At 55.1% G+C, this 24,206-nt stretch overlaps 2 protein-coding genes and 1 long non-coding RNA gene across 4 annotated transcripts; 2 read left to right on the top strand and 1 right to left on the bottom strand.

Annotated features, from left to right (window-relative positions):
• The first annotated feature begins 1,651 nt into the window (after nucleotides 1-1,651).
• Nucleotides 1,652-10,474, top strand: LOC142472684 (proton channel OTOP2-like). The gene is made up of 7 exons (XM_075579797.1): nucleotides 1,652-2,140; nucleotides 3,396-3,774; nucleotides 4,718-4,854; nucleotides 5,623-5,681; nucleotides 6,325-6,470; nucleotides 7,223-8,091; nucleotides 9,993-10,474. Exons 2-7 carry the CDS (start codon nucleotides 3,405-3,407, stop codon nucleotides 10,161-10,163), a joined length of 1,752 nt encoding a protein of 583 aa, XP_075435912.1. The 5' UTR covers nucleotides 1,652-2,140; nucleotides 3,396-3,404; the 3' UTR covers nucleotides 10,164-10,474.
• LOC142472685 (uncharacterized) lies at nucleotides 3,358-8,361 on the bottom strand. Its single transcript, XR_012789806.1, has 3 exons — nucleotides 7,127-8,361; nucleotides 6,356-6,533; nucleotides 3,358-3,767 (listed from the first exon to the last, which is right to left on the bottom strand). It is a non-coding gene; the product is annotated as an uncharacterized LOC142472685 (long non-coding RNA).
• Nucleotides 10,475-16,004: 5,530 nt separating the features above from the next.
• LOC142472516 (uncharacterized) lies at nucleotides 16,005-23,141 on the top strand. Of its 2 annotated transcripts, none has more exons than XM_075579566.1 (2): nucleotides 16,005-16,868; nucleotides 22,855-23,141. In XM_075579566.1, the coding sequence occupies exons 1-2, from the start codon at nucleotides 16,047-16,049 to the stop codon at nucleotides 22,918-22,920; spliced, it is 888 nt and encodes a 295-aa protein (XP_075435681.1). In that variant the 5' UTR covers nucleotides 16,005-16,046; the 3' UTR covers nucleotides 22,921-23,141. The 2 variants fall into 2 exon arrangements, with proteins under 2 accessions (XP_075435681.1, XP_075435680.1); XM_075579565.1 differs by lacking the exon at nucleotides 22,855-23,141 and adding an exon at nucleotides 20,039-20,297.
• Nucleotides 23,142-24,206: the final 1,065 nt, after the last annotated feature.

Raw genomic sequence — 24,206 nt, 5'->3', positions numbered from 1 at the left:
AGAGAGAAAGGAGAGAGGGAGAAGGGGGAGGGGGGGAGAGACTCGGAGGAAGAGGGAAGGAGAAACCACCCCACACCCCACAGACAGAAAGAGGGGCTAAAGACGTAGAGAGAAAGTAAGGGGGGGGGGAGTGAGAGATAAAGAGAGAGAAACAAGGGAGAGAGAGAAAAAGAAGGAAGAAAGAGACCTGCACAGAAGCTGGGGAGAGGGGCCTGATACTCAGAGAGAGGAGTTAGAGAAAGGGAAGGAGGGCAGACAGCCAGAGAGAGAGAGAGAGAGACAACAAACCCTCCCAGTGGGAGACCCCCAGAGAAGAGGAGGCCCGTGTTCAGGCCGCAGAGAGTGAGGCCTCCACCCAGCGAGAGACAGAACCAAGACAGACACAAGCAATCTCCATCCCCTCTCCCCAAAGTAGCAGAGACACTGGCACAGCCAGTTTCCCAACGCCTCTCGGGGGACAATCACTAAAGTGTGACCAACATTATGGCGGACATGCCAATAAACAGCAGGACTGCCCAGTGTGTCTATTTCCAGCCCCAGTGCTGCCGCCTGGTGGGCACAGGGCAGTATTACAGGGCAGTGCCCTTGTTCCCACTTCTGCGGGCTTCTCTTTGCATTGTACACAGCAGATTCTGTGTCTCACCTGGTTATATTGTAAAACGCTGAGTGTATATCCTCAGCAGTAACAACCCAAGGACATCTCATGGACGCAGGCCTTTGAAGTGGGAGAATCGGATTTGAACCCCAACGTGGGCAGCCACGTTATAGAAATGAGAGTGTTAGCTCTGCAGCACAGGAACCCATCGGCGCGCCTTACATTGGGAGCTGCATCTTATATACCAACGCTAACTGCGACTGCCACATATTGTGTAACGTGTTCGGAGTATTCCTACTCTCTAGACATTAACACGCCAACATGTGATGTGACATGTCTGAGTAATTATGGGAACAGAGGCACAGAGCTGACACCTCCCTGTTTTATAAGCAGTCATTATACAGGGCTCTGGGTTTCAGGCATATTATTTAACCCTTTAGCTCCTGGGGGGACCTGGCAGCTCACGGCTTAATGACACGCACTGCCGTTTCCCAGATTCAGGCGAACGAACATGTGTGCATGCATGTGCGTAGTGAACATGTGAACATCCACAAAGGGGCAGGAGGGGGGGGGGGTCATCTCTCACATGGGATTCCTTGGTAGACAAAATGGGGGCAGTTGCAGATTGACATCCGAGACGATGAGCTCGAGTGAGCGGAACTTTCTAAAGAGTTTGCAGGGGGCTTCCGGCGTATCCTTGGCAACTGGGTGAGCCAATAAGAGGGCTTCGCAGGCCACTGGTTGTGTTGAAATAAGAGTGTGCCCAATGGACACACAGTGGCGGTGGGGTGAGCTCTGGTTTATTAGGTTTCGGGTGATGGAATAGGTTAGGGATTTGTGGAGGGGCACTGTCTGGATACCCCGAGGGGCATGGGGCCTTACCCCGGTGCACAGGCGCCCTCGCAGGGCACGGCTTGGACTGGGCTGTTTGACCCCCGTCTCCTCTACTGTATATTAGGGTCCCTAAATCAAAGGTCACCTGGGTTTAGAGTGAAGAGTTTATTAGTTTTTTACTATCAGGTGTAAATCACTCCCAGACACAGAGTATAAATCCAACTGGTGGAGAAGAATGAGGAAGCTCATCGCAGACCCACGGATCCCCCGATCCAGAGAGACAGAGATATCCCGATCCACACGCACAGATCCCCTGATCCAGAAATATACGGATCCAGACACACAGATCCCCCCAATCCAGAGAGATCCAGGCCCACAGAGCCCCCAATCCAGAGATACAGTATCTCAATCCAGAGATATCCTGATACCAAAATCCAGAACCCGATCGAGAGACAGATATCCAGACCTACAGATTCCCCCAAACCAGAGATAACCCGATCTAAACCCACAGACCCCCCAATCCAGATCTACAGATCCCCCAATCCAGATCTACAGATCCCCCAATCCAGACCCACAGATTGCCCCAATCCAGAGAGACAGATTCCCCAATCTAGAACCACAGATCCCCCGATTCAGAGAAACCGAGATATCCCAATCCAGGGAGAAAGAAATACTCTGATCCATAACCAGATCCCCCCGATCCACAGGCAGGTAAGATTATTTATTTATTGAATGTGTTACTAGGAGGTAACAGTGAGCGTTACCTCTAGTTCTCACGCATGTCCTGGGTATAGAGTTATCATGACAAATATATGGTTACATTAAGTAAACAGGGCTAGACTTTATATATAAGGCATTGTAGCACAGTTAAAGATAGGCGTATGTAACAGATGGGGTGAGATGCTCTGCGGCTGGGGTCCATACAGGCTCGGGCGATGCTCTGCAGGGGATGCAGTGACAGCAAAGCGTGACGGTTCCCTCTGGACTGTCCCCTTCGCTGGCAGAGCTTCCAGGGACAAATTTCCCAAGAGGTCAGAGGCCGGGACATGTGCAGAATGCCCGGGATAGAACATCATGTCCGCTCCCCGGTATACAGCCCTCTCCCCCTATACAAGAGCTGCCTATATACTGCTCAAACCTGCCGCTGCAACGCAATGCTCTGCCCAGGCACACACTGCTCGGCATTATATATACGCACAGCCCAACTCTTAATTATATATACACACACACAACACACACACACACACAACACAACACACACACACACACACACACACACACACACACTGTACTGCATTATACACACACACACTGCTATGCATTATACACACACACTGCTCTGCATTATACACACACACTGCTATGCATTATACACACACACAATGCTCTGCATTATATACACACTGCTCTGCATTATACACACACACAATGCTCTGCATTATATACACACTGCTCTGCATTATATACAAAATGCTTTGCGTTATATAGATACACACTGCTCTGCATTATATATACACACACACTGCTCTGCATTATATACACACACTGCTCTGCATTATATACAGACACACTGCTCTGCATTATATACAGACACACTGCTCTGCGTTATATACAGACACACTGCTCTGCATTATATACAGACGTGGTATTGGTGATGGGGTATTGGAGATGGGGTATTGGAGATGGAAAGATGTGGTATTGGTGATGGGGTATTGTTGGGGGGAAGTAGGGTATTGATGGGTAGTTGGGGTATTGGTGATGGAAGGATGGGGTATTGTATTTGAGGTATTGGTGATGGAAAGATGTGGTATTGTATTTGAGGTATTGGTGATGGAAAGATGTGGTATTGGTGATGGGGTATTGGTGATGGGGTATTGTTGGGGGGGAAGTATAGTATTGGTGGGGGGGGGGGTTACCCCCCCCCCCCCCCACAGCAGTTAGGGATTACTGCATCCTTCTCCCCCAGGTGCTGAATATGGGGGCAGACTTGCAGCAGGAGCCCCCCTGGACTGTCACTGCCCCCTCACCAGGCCCAGACCCTAGACTGGAGAAGATAAGTCTGGGGGAGCCCCCCACGGTTCTGCCCGGGCCCCCCGAGGTGTGGAAGACGGGGGGCCGGCTCCTGTCGGGGGTTCTGGCACTGAACGTGGTGCTGCTGGGCTGTGCCCTCGTTAGCAGCGGGGCGTTCCACGAGGTGGTGCTGGCAGAACGGGAGCTGCTGTCCTTCCTCTGCGTCCTCATGGGAATCAGTGGCTGCTGGATGGTCACCTACCTCCTGTGGACGTCCAGACACCCAGACAACGGCACCATCAGGGACACACACGCTGGGCCCATCTGGCTGAGAGGTAAAAGGTAGACACTTGGTGAGGGGGGTAGGTGGGGTTCCCAGGTGTCCAGTATTGAACCGGACTGTTCTGTATTTGGACACTGTCCAGTAAAATTTAGAGGTCATATTGGACATGTATGTGTATACCGGTATTACTTCTCTGGACATGTATGTATATAGCGGTATTACCTCTCTGGACATGTGTGTCCGGTATAACCTCTCTGGACATTGTAATCTGACCGGCTTGGAGGGGCCACGGGATGGGCAGGGAGAGAGAGAGCGGGGCTGGTACTAGGGGTGTGGGCAGCTTCCTCCATCCTGATTGGCTGCTGCTGGGTAATGCAGCCAATCAGAAGGAGGTGTCAGGAGCCAGGGGTTGGGACAAAGGAGAGGAGGAAACAGCATGGAGTGGAGAGAGGTGTGTGTGTCGAGCTTGTTGCACCTTTCACCATTGTGTCCAGTATTTGTGGACAGGGGGGTACAATGGATGAAGGAGCACAGGACAGGGGGGTACATAGGATGTGGAGGCACAGATCAGCAGGTGGACATAGGATGGGGGGTCACAGGGCAGGGGGGGACATAGGATGGGGGCATAGATGAGGGGGGGACATAGAATGGGGTAGCACAGGACGAGGGGGGACATAGGATGGAGGGGGCATAGAATGGAGTAGCACAGGACGAGGGGGGACATAGGATGGAGTAGCACAGGATGAGGGGGGACATAGGATGGAGGGGGCATAGGATGTAGTAGCACCGGACGAGGGGGGACATAGGACAGGGAAGCACAGAAATGGGGGGGGAGCACAAGATATACGTTATGCACTGTCCCACAATGCCTTGCAGGCTCCTCATACAGGTTTAAGGGTTTATATGGGACGGGATATAATATCAGTACTAATGTCACATAGCCCCCCCCCCCCTCGGCCCCCCATATCCCTCACACCCTGTCCTGTTTGGCTCAGGGGGGCTGGCTCTTTTCGGGGTCTGCACGCTGGTTCTGGATGTCTTTAAGATTGGGGAATCCCTCACTCTGGAAAACTGCGAATCTCCGCTCAAAATCATCTATTCCGTCATCCAGAGCGTGTTTGTGGTTATACAGGTGAGCCGGACCCCTGTGCTGTGTCAGCCTGACCCCTGTGCTGTGTCAGCCTGACCCCTGTGCTGTGTGAGCCCGACCCCTGTGCTGTGTCAGCCTGACCCCTGTGCTGTGCGAGACTGACCCCTGTACTGTGTGAGCCCGACCCCTGTACTGTGAGCCTGACCCCTGTGCTGTGTGAGCCTGACCCCTGTACTGTGTGAGTCCGACCCCTGTACTGTGAGACTGACCCCTGTGCTGTGAGACTGACCCCTGTGACCCCCAGTGCTGTGTGTGAGACTGACCCCCTGTGCCCCTGTACTGTGTGAGCCTGACCCCTGTGCTGTGTGACTGACCCCCTGTGCTGTGTGAGACTGACCCTCTGTGCCGTGTGAGACCGACCCCTATGCTGTGTGAGACTGACCCTCTGTGTCCCTGTGCTGTGTGAGACTGACCCCTGTGCTATGTGAGACTGACCCCCTGTGTTCCCTGTGCTGTGTGAGACTGACCCCTTGTGTTCCCTGTGCTGTGTGACACTGACACCCTGTGCTGTATGAGACTGTCCCCCTGTGCCCCCTGTGTTCTCTGTGCTGTGTGAGACTGACACCCTGTGCCCCCTGTGTTCTCTGTGCTATGTGAGACTGACCCTGTGCCCCCTGTGCTGTGTGAGACTGACCCTGTGCCCCCTGTGCTGTGTGAGACTGACCCTGTGCCCCCTGTGCTGTGTGAGACTGACCCTGCGCCCCCTGTGTTCTCTATGCTGTACACACAGTATGTTCTCTCCTCCCGCAGACATACTTCCTGTGGATCTCCTGTAAGGATTGTGTACAGATCCACCTGAATCTCACCAGGTGAGGCCAGCCTGAGTGTGTCAGTGTGCGCTCACTGAGTGCGTGTCTGTGCTCACTGACTGCGTGTCTGTGCTCACTGAGTGCGTGTCTGTGCTCACTGAGTGCGTGTCTGTGCTCACTGAGTGAGTGTCAGTGTGTGCACACTGAGTGTGCTTATGTCTGTGTGTGTGCTCACTGCATGCGTATCTGCTCACTGTGTATGTGTCAGTGTGTGTGCTCACTGCGTGCGTATCTGCTCACTGCGTGCGTGTCTGCTCACTGTGTGCTTCTGTGTGTGCGTGTCTTTGTGCTCACTGCATGCGTGTCTTTGTGCTCACTGCATGCGTGTCTGCTCACTGTGTGCGTCTGTGTGTGTGCTCACTGTGTGCGTGTCTGTGTGCTCACTGTGTGTGTGTCTGTGTGCTCACTGAGTGTGCGCTCACTAAGTGCTCACTGAGTGTGTGCTTACTGTGTGTGTGTCTGCGTGTGCTCACTGTGCGCGTGTCTGTGTGCTCACTGTGTGCGTGTCTGTGTGTGTGCTCACTGAGTGTGTGTCTGCTCACTGAGTGCGTCTGCGGGCTCACTGTGGGAGTGTGTGGGTGCGTGCTCACCGCGTGCGTGTTTTGCGCGCACACTCAGTGCGAGTGTCCGTGTGCCGCCCCAGGTGTGGCATCATGCTGACCCTCAGCACTAACCTGGCCATCTGGATGGCCGCCGTGACGGACGAATCTCTCCACCAAACGGTCGAACTGGAGGAGACGGCGCCCTCTGGGGATAACGACACGTGCAACGGCAGGAAGGGCGTGAGAGGTAAGAGGTCACAGGGTTACTCTGAGCTGAGTGTGAGGTAAGAGGTCATGGGGTCACTCCGAGCTGGGTGTGAGAGATAAGAGGTTACAGGGTCACTCAGAGCTGGGCGTGAGAGACAAGAGGTCACGGGGTCACTGAGCTGGGCGTGAGAGGTAAGAGGTCATGGGGTCACTCTGAGCTGTGTGTGAGAGACAAGAGGTCACGGGGTCACTCTGAGCTGAGTGTGAGGTAAGAGGTCATGGGGTCACGCCGAGCTGGGTGTGAGAGATAAGAGGTTACAGGGTCACTCAGAGCTGGGCGTGAGACAAGAGGTCACGGGGTCACTGAGCTGGGCGTGAGAGGTAAGAGGTCACGGGGTCACTCCGAGCTGGGCGTGAGAGGTAAGAGGTCACAGGGTCACTCAGAGCTGGGCGTGAGAGGTAAGATGTCAAAGGGTCACTTAGAGTTGAGGTAATAGGTCATAGGGTCACTCAGAGCTGGGACGTGAGGTAAGAGGTTACAGGGTCATTCACAGCTGGGCGTGAGAGGTAAGAGGTCAAAGGGTCACTTAGAGTTGAGGGTGAGGTAATAGGTCACAGGGTCACTCAGAGCTGGGGGTAAGATGTCACAGTGCAACATGAAGCAAGGGGGGGAAAGCTAACACGTCACTGTGTTACCCGGTCTACAGCTGATTCTGGTAGAGGTCATGGGGTCAGCCTGCGATGGGAGCCCTTGGCCTGGTCATGTGACACCGCTCTTTGTTTCTGCTGCAGCTGGCGGCGGGTCACCTGGCTGTGAATGCGTCAGCAACCTGTGCCAAATCTTCCGGACGGGGTATTACTACCTGTACCCCTTTAATATCGAGTACAGCCTCTTCGCCTCCGCCATGGCCTATGTCATGTGGAAGAACGTGGGGCGCGTGATGGCCTCGCACCTCCACCAGGCGCAGCACACCTTCCGGGCACGCAGTCTCTTCGTTGGCCTGGTCTGTGGGACTGGAGTCCTTGTGGCCGGCCTGGGGGTCTTCATTGTCTACGAGGTCGAGATGAACACAACGGAGGGGAACCAACCACAAGCCCTCTTTATGTTCTACATCTTCAACATCGTGGCTCTCGGTCTCATGTCCGTGGCCTCCCTCACCGGTTCCATCGTCTACAGGTTCGACAAGAGAGACATTAACAGCCACAAGAACCCCACCCGGACCCTGGATGTGGCCCTGCTCCTGGGGGCCGCCTTGGGTCAGTACTGGATCGCCTATTACTCTATAGTTGCCATGGTGGCCACCTCTCCCCTGGAGCTTCTCAATGCCCTGAACCTGGTGTACTCACTACTCCTGATCGTGCAGCACACGCTGCAGAACACCTTCATCATTGAGGGGCTACACCGGGAGCCCTTCCAGGACGGACCCCTGGAGCATCGCAGCTCTGGTGGCTTCCATGACAGGAATCTCTTCCGTGACGTCTATGTCAACCCCGCTTCCGCCACCACCCACGGCAGCCACTCCAGGGCTGACCACGAGCAGGAACTGGACATCGGGCGTCGGGGCACCCTCACCCACTCACTTGTACGGGACACGCGAGCCAACTGGAGGAGGAAACTCTTGAGGGAGATCTCCCAGTTCCTGCTTCTCTGTAACATCATTGTGAGTGGAAACTCCGAGTCCTTTATCTCAGGGGGGTGGGGGGTGGTCATATGTTCAGTGTGCGTGTCATCCGAGGTCCTACAGCTTGGGCTATTAATGGGGTGGTAATGGAGTCGTGTCCCTGTCAGATACAATGTATCCGTCTTATGTCACTTTATATCACGTTCAGAATGAGTGAGATCCTCCATATTAAGGGTGGAGGCCCACACTCACTGCAGGGGCCCACACTCACTGCAGGGGCCCACACTCACTGCAGGGGCTCATACTCACTGCAGGGGCCCACACACTGCAGGGGCCCACACTCACTGCAGGGGCTCATACTCACTGCAGGGGCCCACACACTGCAGGGGCCCACACTCACTGCAGGGGCTCATACTCACTGCAGGGGCCCACACACTGCAGGGGCCCACACTCACTGCAAGGGCTCACAGGCCCAGATGCTTGGGGTCTCTTCATGGGGTCTGTACGTACGAACAATGCCAGACACGGAACATATTCAGGATGTCACATATCCCAGGAACACGGTCACACTCCCAACTCTGTGTGACTCTCCTGCAGAGAAGCCTCAGGGGCAGAGGACACAGAGACAGACGGGCAGTGACAGAGGAAAGGGGCGGACAGGAAACAGTGACAGGATAGAAAGGGCTGTAATGAGGGTTGCGCAGTAACCACTTTTCTCTCTCCCCCCTAACTCCCTTCCCTCCTCTCTCTCCTACTCCTACCTCCCTTCCCTCCTCTCTCACTCTACCCCCCTCTACCTCACATCCCTCCTCTCTCTCCTACTCCTACCTCCCTTCTCTCTCACCCTCCTCTCTCACTCTACCCCCCTCTACCTCCCTTCCCTCCTCTCTCCCCGTCCTACCTCCCTTCCCTACTTCTCTCTCCCTCCCCCTCCTCTCTCACTTTCCCCCCCTCTTACCTCTCTTCCCTCCTCTCTCCCTCCTACCTACCTTCCTCTCCCTTTCCGTCCTCTCTCCCCCTCCTCTCACTCTACCCCCTTCTACCTCCCTTCCCTCCCCCTCCTCTCTCACTCTACCCGCGTCTACCTCCCTTCCCTCCTCTCTCCCCGGGTCTACCCCCCTTCCCTCCTCTCTCCCCCTCCTACCTCCCTTCCATCCTCCCTACCTCTCTCCCTCCCCCTCCTCTCTCCCCCCTCATCCTCCCTTCCCTCCTCTCTCCCCCTACCTCCCTTCCTCTACTCTCCCCCTCCTACCTCCCTTCCCTCCTCTCTCACTCTACCCCCCTCTACCTCACATCCCTCCTCTCTCTCCTACTCCTACCTCCCTTCTCTCTCACCCTCCTCTCTCACTCTACCCCCCTCTACCTCCCTTCCCTCCTCTCTCCCCGTCCTACCTCCCTTCCCTACTTCTCTCTCCCTCCCCCTCCTCTCTCACTTTCCCCCCCTCTTACCTCTCTTCCCTCCTCTCTCCCTCCTACCTACCTTCCTCTCCCTTTCCGTCCTCTCTCCCCCTCCTCTCACTCTACCCCCTTCTACCTCCCTTCCCTCCCCCTCCTCTCTCACTCTACCCGCGTCTACCTCCCTTCCCTCCTCTCTCCCCGGGTCTACCCCCCTTCCCTCCTCTCTCCCCCTCCTACCTCCCTTCCATCCTCCCTACCTCTCTCCCTCCCCCTCCTCTCTCCCCCCTCATCCTCCCTTCCCTCCTCTCTCCCCCTACCTCCCTTCCTCTACTCTCCCCCTCCTACCTACCTCTCTCTCCCCATCACCCTCCTCTCTCTCTCCGCCCTCCTCTCCCTCCCCCTCCTTTCATCGCTCTTCTCTATCCTCTCCCTCCCCCCTCCCTCTCTCTGCCTCTCTCCCCATTCTCTGCTCTATCCCACCTCCTCTTCGTCCCCTCTCTCTCTCTCCCCAGTCACACAGTAACCCTCCCCTCTCCCCATAGTTCTGGATCATCCCGGCCTTCGGCGCTCGTCCGCAGTTTGACAACCCCCTGGAGCTGCAGTTCTACGGTTACCCCATGTGGGTGGCCATCGTGAACATCGGGCTCCCCTTCGGAATCTTCTACCGGATGCACGCGGTCGCCAGCCTTCTGGAGGTCTACCTCATGACCTAACACCCGGTGACATCACAGGGCGATGACATCATCTGCATGACACAGCAAAGAGCCTAGCCAATCATTCCCCAGAATACTGGGCCGCCCCCCCTTTACTTGCTCTGACATCATAATTCAACAGCCAATCAGAAGCCACCTTCAGCTCCAGTTGTAGATGCAGCTAAAGGAAGTGGGAAGGTTTCCATGGGAACGCCGAGGCCCCTCTGTATATACAGCAGTGTATATACTGTCAGCGGTACCGGAGCGTGTGGCTGTGTTTCTTTTTAATCTTGACGGTGTGACTTTTAATTTAATAAGAATAAAATGATATAAAGATAGGAATTCTCTGAAATTAAATATCTCACGTGACAGGGTTACACTGAGGGGGGGACATGTGACAGAGTTACACTGAGGGGGGGGCATGTGACAGGGTTACACTGAGGGGGGGGGCATGTGACAGAGTTACACTGAGGGGGGGGGGGGCATGTGACAGAGTTACACTGAGGGGGGGGACATGTGACAGGGTTACACTGAGGGGGGGCATGTGACAGAGTTACACTGAGGGGGGGGCATGTGACAGGGTTACACTGAGGGGGGGGCATGTGACAGAGTTACACTGAGGGGGGGGCATGTGACAGAGTTACACTGAGGGGGGGGACATGTGACAGGGTTACACTGAGGGGGGGGGCATGTGACAGAGTTACACTGAGGGGGGGGACATGTGACAGGGTTACACTGAGGGGGGGCATGTGACAGGGTTACACTGAAGGGGGGGGGGGCATGTGACAGGGTTACACTGAGGGGGGGGGCATGTGACAGAGTTACACTGAGGGGGGGACATGTGACAGGGTTACACTGAGGGGGGGGCATGTGACAGGGTTACACTGAGGGGGGGGGGCATGTGACAGGGTTACACTGAGGGGGGGGCATGTGACAGGGTTACACTGAGGGGGGGGCATGTGACAGAGTTACACTGAGGGGGGGGACATGTGACAGGGTTACACTGAGGGGGGGGCATGTGACAGGGTTACACTGAGGGGGGGGCATGTGACAGGGTTACACTGAGGGGGGGGACACGTGACAGGGTTACACTGAGAGGGGGGACATGTGACAGGGTTACACTGAGGGGGGGGCATGTGACAGGGTTACACTGAGGGCGGGGACATGTGACAGGGTTACACTGAGGGGGGGGCATGTGACAGGGTTACACTGAGAGGGGGGACATGTGACAGGGTTACACTGAGGGGGGGGGGCATGTGACAGGGTTACACTGAGGGGGGGGCATGTGACAGGGTTACACTGAGGGGGGGGCATGTGACAGAGTTACACTGAGGGGGGGACATGTGACAGGGTTACACTGAGGGGGGGGCATGTGACAGGGTTACACTGAGGGGGGGGGCATGTGACAGGGTTACACTGAGGGGGGGGACACGTGACAGGGTTACACTGAGAGGGGGGACATGTGACAGGGTTACACTGAGGGGGGGGGCATGTGACAGGGGGTTACACTGAGGGGGGGGACACGTGACAGGGTTACACTGAGAGGGGGGACATGTGACAGGGTTACACTGAGGGGGGGGCATGTGACAGGGTTACACTGAGGGGGGGCACGTGACAGGGTTACACTGAGGGCGGGGACATGTGACAGGGTTACACTGAGAGGGGGGACATGTGACAGGGTTACACTGAGGGGGGACACGTGACAGGGTTACACTGAGGGGGACGCACACGTGGTGGTACTATATATATGTAAGGGGGGCCCTTAAAGGTCCCATAGTGCCCCCTTACTCCCATACATACCTGAGGGCCATATTGTGCATACAAGGTGAGTGTGATACAGGACGAGTATGACAGGGTGAGTGTGATACAGGGTGAGTGTGATACAGGGTGAGTGTGATACAGGATGATTATGACAGGGTGAGTGTGATACAAGGTGAGTGTGATACAGGGTGAGTGTGATACAAGGTGAGTGTGATACAGGGTGAGTGTGACAGGGTATGATGAGGTGAGTGTGACAGGGTGAGCATGATACAAGGTGAGTGTGACAGGGTGAGCGTGACAGGCTATGATGAGGTGAGTGTGACAGGATGAGTATGTCGAGGTAAATGTGACAGGGTGAGTGTGACAGGGTGAGTGTGACAGGTTATGATGAGGTGAGTGTGACAGGTTATGATGAGGTGAGTGTGACAGGGTGAGTATGACGAGGTGAGTGTGACAGGGTGAATATGACGAGGTGAGTGTGACAGGGTGAGCGTGACAGGATGAGTATGACGAGGTGAGTGTGACAGGGTGAATATGATGAGGTGAGTGTGACAGGGTGAGCGTGACAGGATGAGTATGACGAGGTGAGTGTGACAGGGTGAATATGACGAGGTGAGTGTGACAGGGTGAGCGTGACAGGATGAGTATGACGAGGTGAGTGTGACAGGTTGAATATGACGAGGTGAGTGTGACAGGGTGAGCGTGACGAGGTGAGTGTGACAGGGTGAGCGTGACAGGATGAGTATGACGAGGTGAGTGTGACAGGGTGAATATGACGAGGTGAGTGTGACAGGGTGAATATGACGAGGTGAGTGTGACAGGGTGAATATGACGAGGTGAGTGTGACAGGGTGAATATGACGAGGTGTGTGTGACAGGGTGAGCGCGACAAGGTATGATGAGGTGAGTGTGACAGGATGAGTATGTCGAGGTGAGTGTGACAGGGTGAGCGCGACAGGGTATGATGAGGTGAGTGTGACAGGATGAGTATGTCGAGGTGAGTGTGACAGGGTGAGTGTGACAGGGTATGATGAGGTGAGTGTGACAGGGTATGATGAGGTGAGTATGACAGGATGAGTATGATGAGGTGAGTGTGACAAGGTGAATATGACGAGGTGAGTGTGACAGGGTGAGCGTGACAGGATGAGTATGACGAGGTGAGTGTGACAGGGTGAATATGACGAGGTGAGTGTGACAGGGTGAGCGTGACAGGATGAGTATGATGAGGTGAGTGTGACAGGGTGAATATGACGAGGTGGGTGTGATAGGGTGAATATGACGAGGTGGGTGTGATAGGGTGAATATGACGAGGTGAGTGTGACAGGGTGAATATGACGAGGTGAGTGTGACAGGATGAGTATGACGAGGTGAGTGTGACAGGGTGAGCGTGATGAGCGGAGAGCACTGCAGATAACACTGAGTATAGAAGTTTTCCTGTAAGAGAAAGTGAGCGGAAGTTGAGGAACGGCGTGTTCTGCGCAGAGCGACATATCAAACCGCAGACTATAAACTGTGCTCCCCCCACGTCACCCGGCGAGGGGGGGGGGCAGGAAGGGCGTGAGTTTGTACAGCAAATATTCCTGATGATATGAATATCAGGAGGCACAAGTTAAACAAGCAGCAGGCCTGTGTTCTCCTCACCCCGTGTTTACAGATCATCAATAAGAACAGAAAGCTGCACAATATCCCAAATCTCTCTCCAAACACAGCAGGGAGAGGGCCCGAAACCCTCAATATCCCAAATCTCTCTCCAAACACAGCAGGGAGAGGGCCCGAAACCCTCAATATCCCAAATCTCTCTCCAAACACCGCAGGGAGAGGGCCCGAAACCTTCAATGTCCCAAATCTCTCTCCAAACACAGCACTGAGGGCCCGAAACCCTCAATATCCCAAATCTCTCTCCAAACACAGCAGGGAGAGGGCCCGAAACCCTCAATATCCCAAATCTCTCTCCAAACACCGCAGGGAGAGGACCCCAAACCCTCAATATCCCGAATCTCTCTCCAAACACCGCAGGGAGAGGGCCCGAAACCCTCAATGTCCCAAATCTCTCTCCAAACACAGCAGGGAGAGGACCCGAAACCCTCAATATCCCAAATCTCTCTCCAAACACAGCAGGGAGAGGACCCCAAACCCTCAATATCCCAAATCTCTTTCCAAACACCGCAGGGAGAGGGCCCGAAACCCTCAATGTCCCAAATCTCTCTCCAAACACAGCAGGGAGAGGGCCCGAAACCCTCAATATCCCAAATCTCTCTCCAAACACAGCAGGGAGAGGGCCCCGAACCCTCAATATCCCAAATCTCTCTCCAAACACAGCAGGGAGAGGGCCCGAAACCCTCAATGTCCCAAATCTCTCTCCAAACACAGCAGGGAGAGGGCCCGAAACCCTCAATGTCCCAAATCTCTCTCCAAACACAGCAGGGAGAGGGCCCGAAACCCTCAATGTCCCAAATCTCTCTCCAAACACAGCAGGGAGAGGGCCCGAAACCCTCCAACACTCAGCACGACCAGCAAGGTTCTACAGTGCCACGGAGCCTGCAATCCGAGGACACCTTTACTTCCCTACACCCCTCCACCCCCCAAATACTGTGCCTCAGAGCCTGAGATCCGGGGACACCTATACCTCCCTACACCCCTCCACCCCCCAAATACTGTGCCCAGAGCCTGGGATCCTGGAACACCTATACCTCCCTACACCCCTCCACCCCCCAAATACTGTGCCCCAGAGCATGGGATCCAGGGACACCTCCCTACACCCCATTCCACAATATAACCCCATAAATACACCCCATCCCAAAATACTGTGCCTCAGAGCCTGGGATCCGAGGACACCTTTACCTCCCTACACCCCATCCCAAAATACTGCGCCTCAGAGCCTGGGATCCGAGGACACCTATACCTCCCTACACCCCATCCCAAAATACTGCGCCCCAGAGCCTGGGATCAGGGACACCTATACCTCCCTACACCCCATCCCAAAATACTGCGCCTCAGAGCCTGGGATCCGAGGACACCTATACCTCCCTACACCCCATCCCACAATATAAACACACCCTGACCTCACCCCCCTCTGGCATCTCTCACAGAGGCACCGCAATCTCTCTTAATTGCTACTATTTGAATCCCGGGGCGCACAGCTATCTCTCACTCTCCCACAAGAGAACAAACCACAATTGGGTCTGAGTGTGACATTTTAATGAGCGTGTATAAGATTGTGGACAGATAATGGCCCCAGCAGTCTAATTTAGGAAGAAACATTTCCCCTGGCATGAAAGTAAACCACCGTAAATCAGATGGTGTCGCTGGTAAAAGTGTGTGGGAACGGTATACTAAGGGGTGTAAAGTAATAATGAGAAACGGTCACTATTACTGTATATGGGAGATCCCCAGCTGAGAACTGGGACCCGAGGAGGATTGTGCGCAGAACGAGAGTCTCGCATCCCATGCACGGCATTATATATGGTGCCATGTGCTATTTATAGTGGCCCCCGGTGCTCTTTAACCACTACACATATTAACTGACACACTGATATGTACACATTAACACTGCTACACACAGATACACACTGATACAGACATACAGACTAATACACAAAGATGTACTCACATTAACACAGATACACACACATTTACACACCGACACAAACAGACACACACACAAATGTAGTGATACTCACTATACACACACAGACTTATACCATGATATACATAGATTTACACACTCGGCTTTATTTGCTTATCTGGGCTCCACAACACCCCGGGCAGAGCACACCACTCCTCTGTCCGTGAAAAGCCGCCCACTGCACTTACTGCCCCCTGAAAGGAGCCAGAGGCGCAGGCGTGAAATAGCTACTTAGAGAGCTGGGATGCGGGCGTGATGGGAGGAGAGCTGGGCTCAGATTGACACTTATCCTGAAGGGTTAATATGAGGGGGTGAAGCTGTGTAAAACTGATTAGTGGGGGTATCCAGCTATTCCCCTCCTCCCCCCCAATCTGTATACAAGTTCTTGTGTACTAGGAGCAGAGTCTGCAGTAAGGTAATCTCGTTCTGCCCTGCCCTGCCCTGGGAAAGATCAGGACGGGGCCCTCTTGTGGGCACAGCTGGGAGGGGCTATGAGCCGCCCTTTCATCTGTGGCATTAATGTTCCGGCAATTAATAAAATGGGAGGAATATTGCACAATCAAACAAGAAAAACCAATGCAGTTCCCAGCCTGCAAGCGGCAGAACGTCGCGTCCAGCCGGAGAGACGGCCTGCAAGCAGCAGAGCATCGCGGCAGCCGGAGAGACGGCCTGCGAGCGGCAGAACATTGCGGCAGCCGGAGAGACGGCCTGCAAGCGGCAGAACGTCGCGTCCAGCCGGGGAGACGGCTACAAGCAGCAGAGCATCGCGGCAGCCGGAGAGACGGCTACAAGCAGAACGTCGCGGCCAGCCGGAGAGACGGCTACAAGCAGAACGTCGCGGCAGCCGGAGAGACGGCCTGCGAGCGGCAGAACATTGCGGCAGCCGGAGAGACGGCCTGTGAGCGGCAGAACATTGCGGCAGCCGGAGAGACGGCCTGCGAGCGGCAGAACATTGCGGCAGCCGGAGAGACGGCTACAAGCAGCAGAGCATCGCGGCAGCCGGAGAGACGGCTACAAGCGGCAGAACGTCGCGTCCAGCCGGAGAAACGGCTACAAGCAGCAGAGCATCGCGGCAGCCGGAGAGACGGCTACAAGCGGCAGCCGGAGAGACGGCTACAAGCAGCAGAGCATCGCGGCAGCCGGAGAGACGGCTACAAGCAGCAGAGCATCGCGGCAGCCGGAGAGACGGCTACAAGCAGAACGTTGCGGCAGCCGGAGAGACGGCTACAAGCAGCAGAACATCGCGGCAGCCGGAGAGACGGCCTGAAGGGGCCCAGCTGGCAGCATCAGAGAACGCGAGAAGCGGGGAACAGCAGATGGCACCTTATTTGTGCCATACAGGTATCTGGAAATCTCTCTGCCCCTCTCAGGGGTCCATGGGGTTAGATTGTCAGCTCTTCAGGTCACAGACGGAATTCTCGTCTCATACCTTTACATCTGTCTGTATATTACACTGTCTGTAATGGCACGAAGATAATATAGCAACCCTTTCACTGCCAGACAGCCTGCACACTGCTCTGCGTTACACATACACACTGCTCTGCGCGTCACACACACCGCTCTGCAGGTCACACATACACACACTGCTCTGCGTGTCACACACAATGCTCTGAGGGTCACACACACACACACCGCTCTGCGTGTCACACACACCGCTCTGCGGGTCACACACGCAATGCTCTGCGGGTCACACACACACACCGCTCTGCGGGTCACACACACAATGCTCAGCGGGTCACACACACACTGCTCTGCGCGTCACACGCATCGCTCTGCGGGTCACACACACACTGCCCTGCGTGTCACACACACAGCGTCACACACACTGCTCTGCGTGTCACACACCGCTCAGCACACACTGCTCTGCGCATCACACACACACCGCTCTGCGTGTCACACACACACCGCTCTGTCACACACTACTCAGCACACACACTGCTCTGCGTGTCACACACACCGATCTGCGTGTCACACACACACACAACACTCTGTGTCACACACCGCTCAGCACACACACTGCTCTGCGCATCACACACACCGCTCTGCGTGTCACACACACACCGCTCTGCGTGTCACACACACACCGCTCTGTCACACACTGCTCAGCACACACTGCTCTGCGTGTCACACACACACACACCGCTCTGTGCCACACACCGCTCAGCACACACACTGCTCTGCGTCACACACACACCGCTCTGCGCATCACACACACACATAAGCACAGAGCTCTGCGGATCACACACACGGCTCTGCGGATCACACACACACACACACGGCTCTGTGGGTCACACACACACACCGCTCTGCGGATCACACACACACACACCGCTCTGCGGATCACACACACACACACGGCTCTGCGGATCACACACACACGGCTCTGCGGATCACACACACACGGCTCTGCGGATCACACACACACCGCTCTGCGGATCACACACACACCGCTCTGCGGATCACACACACACACACACCGCTCTGCGGATCACACACACACACACGGCTCTGCGGATCACACACACACACACGGCTCTGCGGATCACACACACACGCACGGCTCTGCGGATCACACACACACACACACCGCTCTGCGGATCACACACACACGCACGGCTCTGCGGATCACACACACACCGCTCTGCGGATCACACACACACACACACGGCTCTGCGGATCACACACACGGCTCTGCGGATCACACACACACACACACACCGCTCTGCGGATCACACACACACACACACACCGCTCTGCGGATCACACACACACACCCGGCTCTGCGGATCACACACACACGGCTCTGCGGATCACACACACACACACACGGCTCTGCGGATCACACACACACGGCTCTGCGGATCACACACACACGGCTCTGCGGATCACACACACACGGCTCTGCGGATCACACACACACACACCGCTCTGCGGATCACACACACACACACGGCTCTGCGGATCACACACACACGCACGGCTCTGCGGATCACACACACACCGCTCTGCGGATCACACACACACCGCTCTGCGGATCACACACACACACACACGGCTCTGCGGATCACACACACACGGCTCTGCGGATCACACACACACCGCTCTGCGGATCACACACACACACACACGGCTCTGCGGATCACACACACACACACGGCTCTGCGGATCACACACACACGCACGGCTCTGCGGATCACACACACACACACACCGCTCTGCGGATCACACACACACGCACGGCTCTGCGGATCACACACACACGCACGGCTCTGCGGATCACACACACACGGCTCTGCGGATCACACACACACGCACGGCTCTGCGGATCACACACACACGCACGGCTCTGCGGATCACACACACACACACACCGCTCTGCGGATCACACACACACACACACCGCTCTGCGGATCACACACAAGGCTCTGCGGATCACACACACACACACGCACGGCTCTGCGGATCACACACAAGGCTCTGCGGATCACACACACACACACACCGCTCTGCGGATCACACACACACACACGGCTCTGCGGATCACACACACACACACGCACGGCTCTGCGGATCACACACAAGGCTCTGCGGATCACACACACACACACACCGCTCTGCGGATCACACACACACCGCTCTGCGGATCACACACACACACACACCGCTCTGCGGATCACACACACACACACCGCTCTGCGGATCACACACACACACACGGCTCTGCGGATCACACACACACACACGCACGGCTCTGCGGATCACACACAAGGCTCTGCGGATCACACACACACACACACCGCTCTGCGGATCACACACACACACACACCGCTCTGCGGATCACACACACACACACGGCTCTGCGGATCACACACACACGGCTCTGCGGATCACACACACACGCACGGCTCTGCGGATCACACACACACACACACACCGCTCTGCGGATCACACACACACACACCCGGCTCTGCGGATCACACACACACGGCTCTGCGGATCACACACACACGCACGGCTCTGCGGATCACACACACACGTCTCTGCGGATCTCACACACGGCTCTGCGGATCTCACACACACACACACATGGCTCTGCGGATCACACACACACACACGGCTCTGCGGATCACACACGCACGGCTCTGCGGATCACACACACACACACGGCTCTGCGGATCACACACACACACACGGCTCTGCGGATCACACACACACCGCTCTGCGGATCACACACACACACACGCACGGCTCTGCGGATCACACACACACGGCTCTGCGGATCACACACACACGGCTCTGCGGATCACACACACACGGCTCTGCGGATCTCACACACACACACACGGCTCTGCGGATCACACACACACGCACGGCTCTGCGGATCACACACACACGGCTCTGCAGGCTTTTCCCGGCCCCTGTGGCAGACAAGGAGCTGTAATCTCAGAGTTCTGTGATATATATTTGTGGTCACATATAATATGGCCGCCGTGTCCCGTTCCTCCCCCCAGACACGGCGCCGGCCCCGGGGATTCAGTACGAACGCTCGTGGCTGCACCGGCACTGCCCGTCGGTGCTGCTCAGGGACCAGCGGGCCCAGGAGTCGGGCCGGCTCTTCTCTGGGCTCCTGGCGATGAACGTGCTGTTCCTGGGCGCGGCGCTGGTCAGCAGCGTGGTCCTGAGTAAGGAGGCGGTGCCCTCCCGGGACGCGCACATCTTCCTGGCGCTGCTCATGCTGCTCTGCTCCGCCTGGGCTCTGCATCACATGCTCTGCACCCGCAGGAAGCCGCACGCAGTGCTGTGCCAGGACCACCACGCGGGGGCACTCTGGCTGCGGGGTCAGTAACATGGGGGGGGTCACTTACACACCATCTCGCTCACACTCATTCTCTCTCACTCACACTCATTCTCTCACACTCATTCTCTCACACTCATTCTCTCACACTCATTCTCTCACACTCATTCTCTCTCGCTCACACTCATTCTCTTGCTCACACTCATTCTCTCGCTCACACTCATTCTCTCGCTTACACTCATTCTCTCGCTTACACTCATTCTCTCGCTCACACTCATTCTCTCCCGCTCACTCTCATTCTCTCACACTCACTCTCTCTCACTCACACTCACTCTCTCTCGCTCACACTCATTCTCTCTCGCTCACACTCATTCGCTCACACTCATTCGCTCACACTCATTCTCTCTCGCTCACACTCATTCTCTCCCGCTCACTCTCATTCTCTCACACTCATTCTCTCTTGCTCACACTCATTCTCTCTCGCTCACACTCATTCTCTCCCGCTCACTCTCATTCTCTCACACTCATTCTCTCTCGCTCACACTCATTCTCTCTCGCTCACACTCATTCTCTCTCGCTCACACTCATTCTCTCTCGCTCACACTCATTCTCTCTCGCTCACACTCATTCTCTCCTGCTCACACTCATTCTCTCTCGCTCACACTCATTCTCTCCCGCTCACTCTCATTCTCTCCCGCTCACACTCATTTTCTCTCGCTCACACTCATTCTCTCTCGCTCACACTCATTATCTCTCGCTCACACTCATTATCTCCCGCTCACACTCATTCTCTCCCGCTCACACTCATTCTCTCCCGCTCACACTCATTCTCTCTCGCTCACACTCATTCTCTCCCTCACACTCATTCTCTCCCTCACACTCATTCTCTCTCGCTCACACTCATTCTCTCCTGCTCACACTCATTCTCTCCCGCTCACACTCATTCTCTCTCGCTCACACTCATTCTCTCCCGCTCACACTCATTCTCTCCTGCTCACTCATTCTCTCCCGCTCACACTCATTCTCTCCCGCTCACACTCATTCTCTCCCGCTCACACTCATTCTCTCCCGCTCACACTCATTCTCTCCCGCTCACGCTCATTCTCTCCCGCTCACGCTCATTCTCTCCCGCTCACGCTCATTCTCTCTCGCTCACGCTCATTCTCTCTCGCTCACCCTCATTCTCTCCCGCTCACGCTCATTCTCTCCCGCTCATTCTCTCCCGCTCACACTCATTCTCTCCCGATCACACTCATTCTCTCCCGCTCACACTCATTCTCTCCCGCTCACACTCATTCTCTCCCGCTCACACTCATTCTCTCCCGCTCACAATCATTCTCTCTCGCTCACACTCATTCTCTCCCGCTCACTCTCCTTCTCTCCCGCTCACTCTCATTCTCTCTCGCTAACTCTCATTCTCTCTCGCTCACTCTCATTCTCTCTCGCTCACTCTCATTCTCTCTCGCTCACTCTCATTCTCTCCCGCTCACACTCATTCTCTCCTGCTCACACTCATTCTCTCCCACTCACAATCACCCTATTTCTCACGCTCACACAGTCTCAGTCAGTCTGTCACTCACACTCACTCTCCCTCTCTCTCAAACTCACACTGTGTCACACTCACTGTCTCTCACACTCATTCTCTCTCGCTCACACTCATTCTCTCTCGCTCACACTCATTCTCTCTCGCTCACACTCATTCTCTCTCGCTCACACTCATTCTCTCCCGCTCACACTCATTCTCTCCCGCTCACTCTCATTCTCTCCCGCTCACTCTCATTCTCTCCCGCTCACTCATTCTCTCCCGCTCACACTCATTCTCTCCCGCTCACACTCATTCTCTCCCACTCACACTCATTCTCTCCCACTCACACTCATTCTCTCCCACTCACAATCACCCTATTTCTCACGCTCACACAGTCTCAGTCAGTCCGTCACTCACACTCACTCTCCTTCTCTCTCAAACTCACACTGTGTCACACTCACTGTCTCTCACACTCATTCTCTCTCGCTCACACTCATTCTCTCTCGCTCACACTCATTCTCTCTCGCTCACACTCATTCTCTCTCGCTCACACTCATTCTCTCTCGCTCACACTTACCCTGTTTCTCACGCTCACAGTCTCAGTCAGTCCATCACTCACACTCCCTCCTCTCTCAAACTCACACTGTCACACTCACTCCGTCTCTCACACTCATTCTCTCTCACTCACACTCATTCTCTCTCGCTCACACTCATTCTCTCTCGCTCACACTTACCCCGTTTCTCACGCTCACACAGTCTCAGTCAGTCTGTCACTCACACTCACTCTCCCTCTCTCTCAAACTCACACTGTGTCACACTCACTCCATCTCTCACACTCATTCTCTCTCGCTCACACTCATTCTCTCTTCGTCACACTCATTCTCTCTCGCTCACACTTACCCTGTTTCTCACGCTCACAGTCTCAGTCAGTCCGTCACTCACTCTCTCCCTCTCTCTCAAACTCACACTGTGTCACACTCACGCCGTCTCTCACACTCTCTTCGCAGCATCTCTCGCCCTGTTTGGGGTGTGCAGTATACTTCTGTCTGTCTTTAATATCGGCTACTGTGTGAGTCTGCTGCCCTGCAAATCAACCGTGGAAATCCTCCTGTCATCCGTGGAAATCGTCTTCGTTAGCGCACAGGTAACCCGCAAAGAACACGCGTGTAACATGTAGATACCTGCTCTTTATTTCTCTCCTGGAGGATTCTGGGTCGGCGCCGTGTTTTGCTACCGAGATAGAGGATTAAAACAAAAACTGGACCCAGAGCTGTGCAGAAAACGTGTACATACATCATGCAGATAACACGCGTGCAGAAAACGTGTACATACATCATGCAGATAACACGCGTGCAGATTAAGGTGTAGATATATCACGCAGATAACATGCGTGCAGATTAAGGTGTAGATACATCATGCAGATAACACGCGTGCAGATAACGTGTAGATACATCATGCAGATAACACGCGTGCAGATTAAGGTGTAGATACATCATTCAGATAACACGCGTGCAGATAACGTGTAGTTACATCATGCAGATAACACGCATGCAGATTAAGGTGTAGTTACATCACGCAGATAACACGCGTGCAGATTAAGGTGTAGATACATCATGCAGATAACACGCGTGCAGATAACGTGTAGTTACATCATGCAGATAACACGCGTGCAGATTAAGGTGTAGTTACATCACGCAGATAACACGCATGCAGATTAAGGTGTAGTTACATCATGCAGATAACACGCATGCAGATAACGTGTGGATATATCGCACAGATCAAATCTGGGCACCGTGGGGTCATATAATGATTCTCTCCCAGATGTGTCTCCTCTGGTTCTCCTGCAAAGATTGTATCCAGGTGCAGCACAACCTGACCAGGTGAGAGAGGGGGGGGGGAGAAGGGGGGGTGTGGATGGAAGAGGAGGGGGGAAGAGGAGAGGTAGGAGGAGGGGGGTTACACACACATAGGGGAAGGAAGAGGGGCGGGGAAGGAAGAGGAGGAAGAGGGGGAAGAGAAGAGGAGGGGGGAAGAGAAGAGGAGGAAGAGTGGGGAAGAGGAGGAAGAGGGGGGAAGAGAAGAGGAGGAAGAGGGGGAAGAGGAGGAAGAGGGGGGGGTGAGAGTGAGAGGGGAGAAGAGGAGGAAGAGGGGGGAAGAGAAGAGGAGGGGGAAAGAAGAGGAGGGCGGAAAGGAAGAGGAGGGGGAAAGGAAGAGGAGGGGGGGAAGGAAGAGGAGGGGGGGAAAGGAAGAGGAGGGGGGAAAGGAAGAGGAGGGGGGGAAAGGAAGAGGAGGGGGGGAAGGAAGAGGGGGGAAGAGAAGAGGAGGAAGAGGGGGGAAGAGAAGAGGAGGAAGAGGGGGG

This window comes from Ascaphus truei, chromosome 22 (genome assembly GCF_040206685.1).
Source record: "Ascaphus truei isolate aAscTru1 chromosome 22, aAscTru1.hap1, whole genome shotgun sequence".
Lineage (NCBI taxonomy): Eukaryota > Metazoa > Chordata > Amphibia > Anura > Ascaphidae > Ascaphus > Ascaphus truei.
Note: the sequence above shows the minus strand (reverse complement) of the source record. Positions and strands in the feature narration are given on the sequence as shown.

What these genes read in the sequence shown, in the direction of transcription:
- LOC142472684 (XM_075579797.1), top strand. Translation starts at nt 3,405, where the DNA reads ATGGGGGCAGACTTGCAGCAGGAGCCCCCCTGGACTGTCACTGCCCCC. An exon ending in ATCCACCTGAATCTCACCAG is followed by an intron (nt 5,682 to 6,324) that starts GTGAGGCCAGCC and finishes GTGCCGCCCCAG; the next exon opens with GTGTGGCATCATGCTGACCC. An exon ending in TGCTTCTCTGTAACATCATT is followed by an intron (nt 8,092 to 9,992) that starts GTGAGTGGAAAC and finishes CTCTCCCCATAG; the next exon opens with TTCTGGATCATCCCGGCCTT.
- LOC142472516 (XM_075579565.1), top strand. Translation starts at nt 16,047, where the DNA reads ATGTTCCGGCAATTAATAAAATGGGAGGAATATTGCACAATCAAACAA. An exon ending in ACCTTATTTGTGCCATACAG is followed by an intron (nt 16,869 to 20,038) that starts GTATCTGGAAAT and finishes TCCTCCCCCCAG; the next exon opens with ACACGGCGCCGGCCCCGGGG.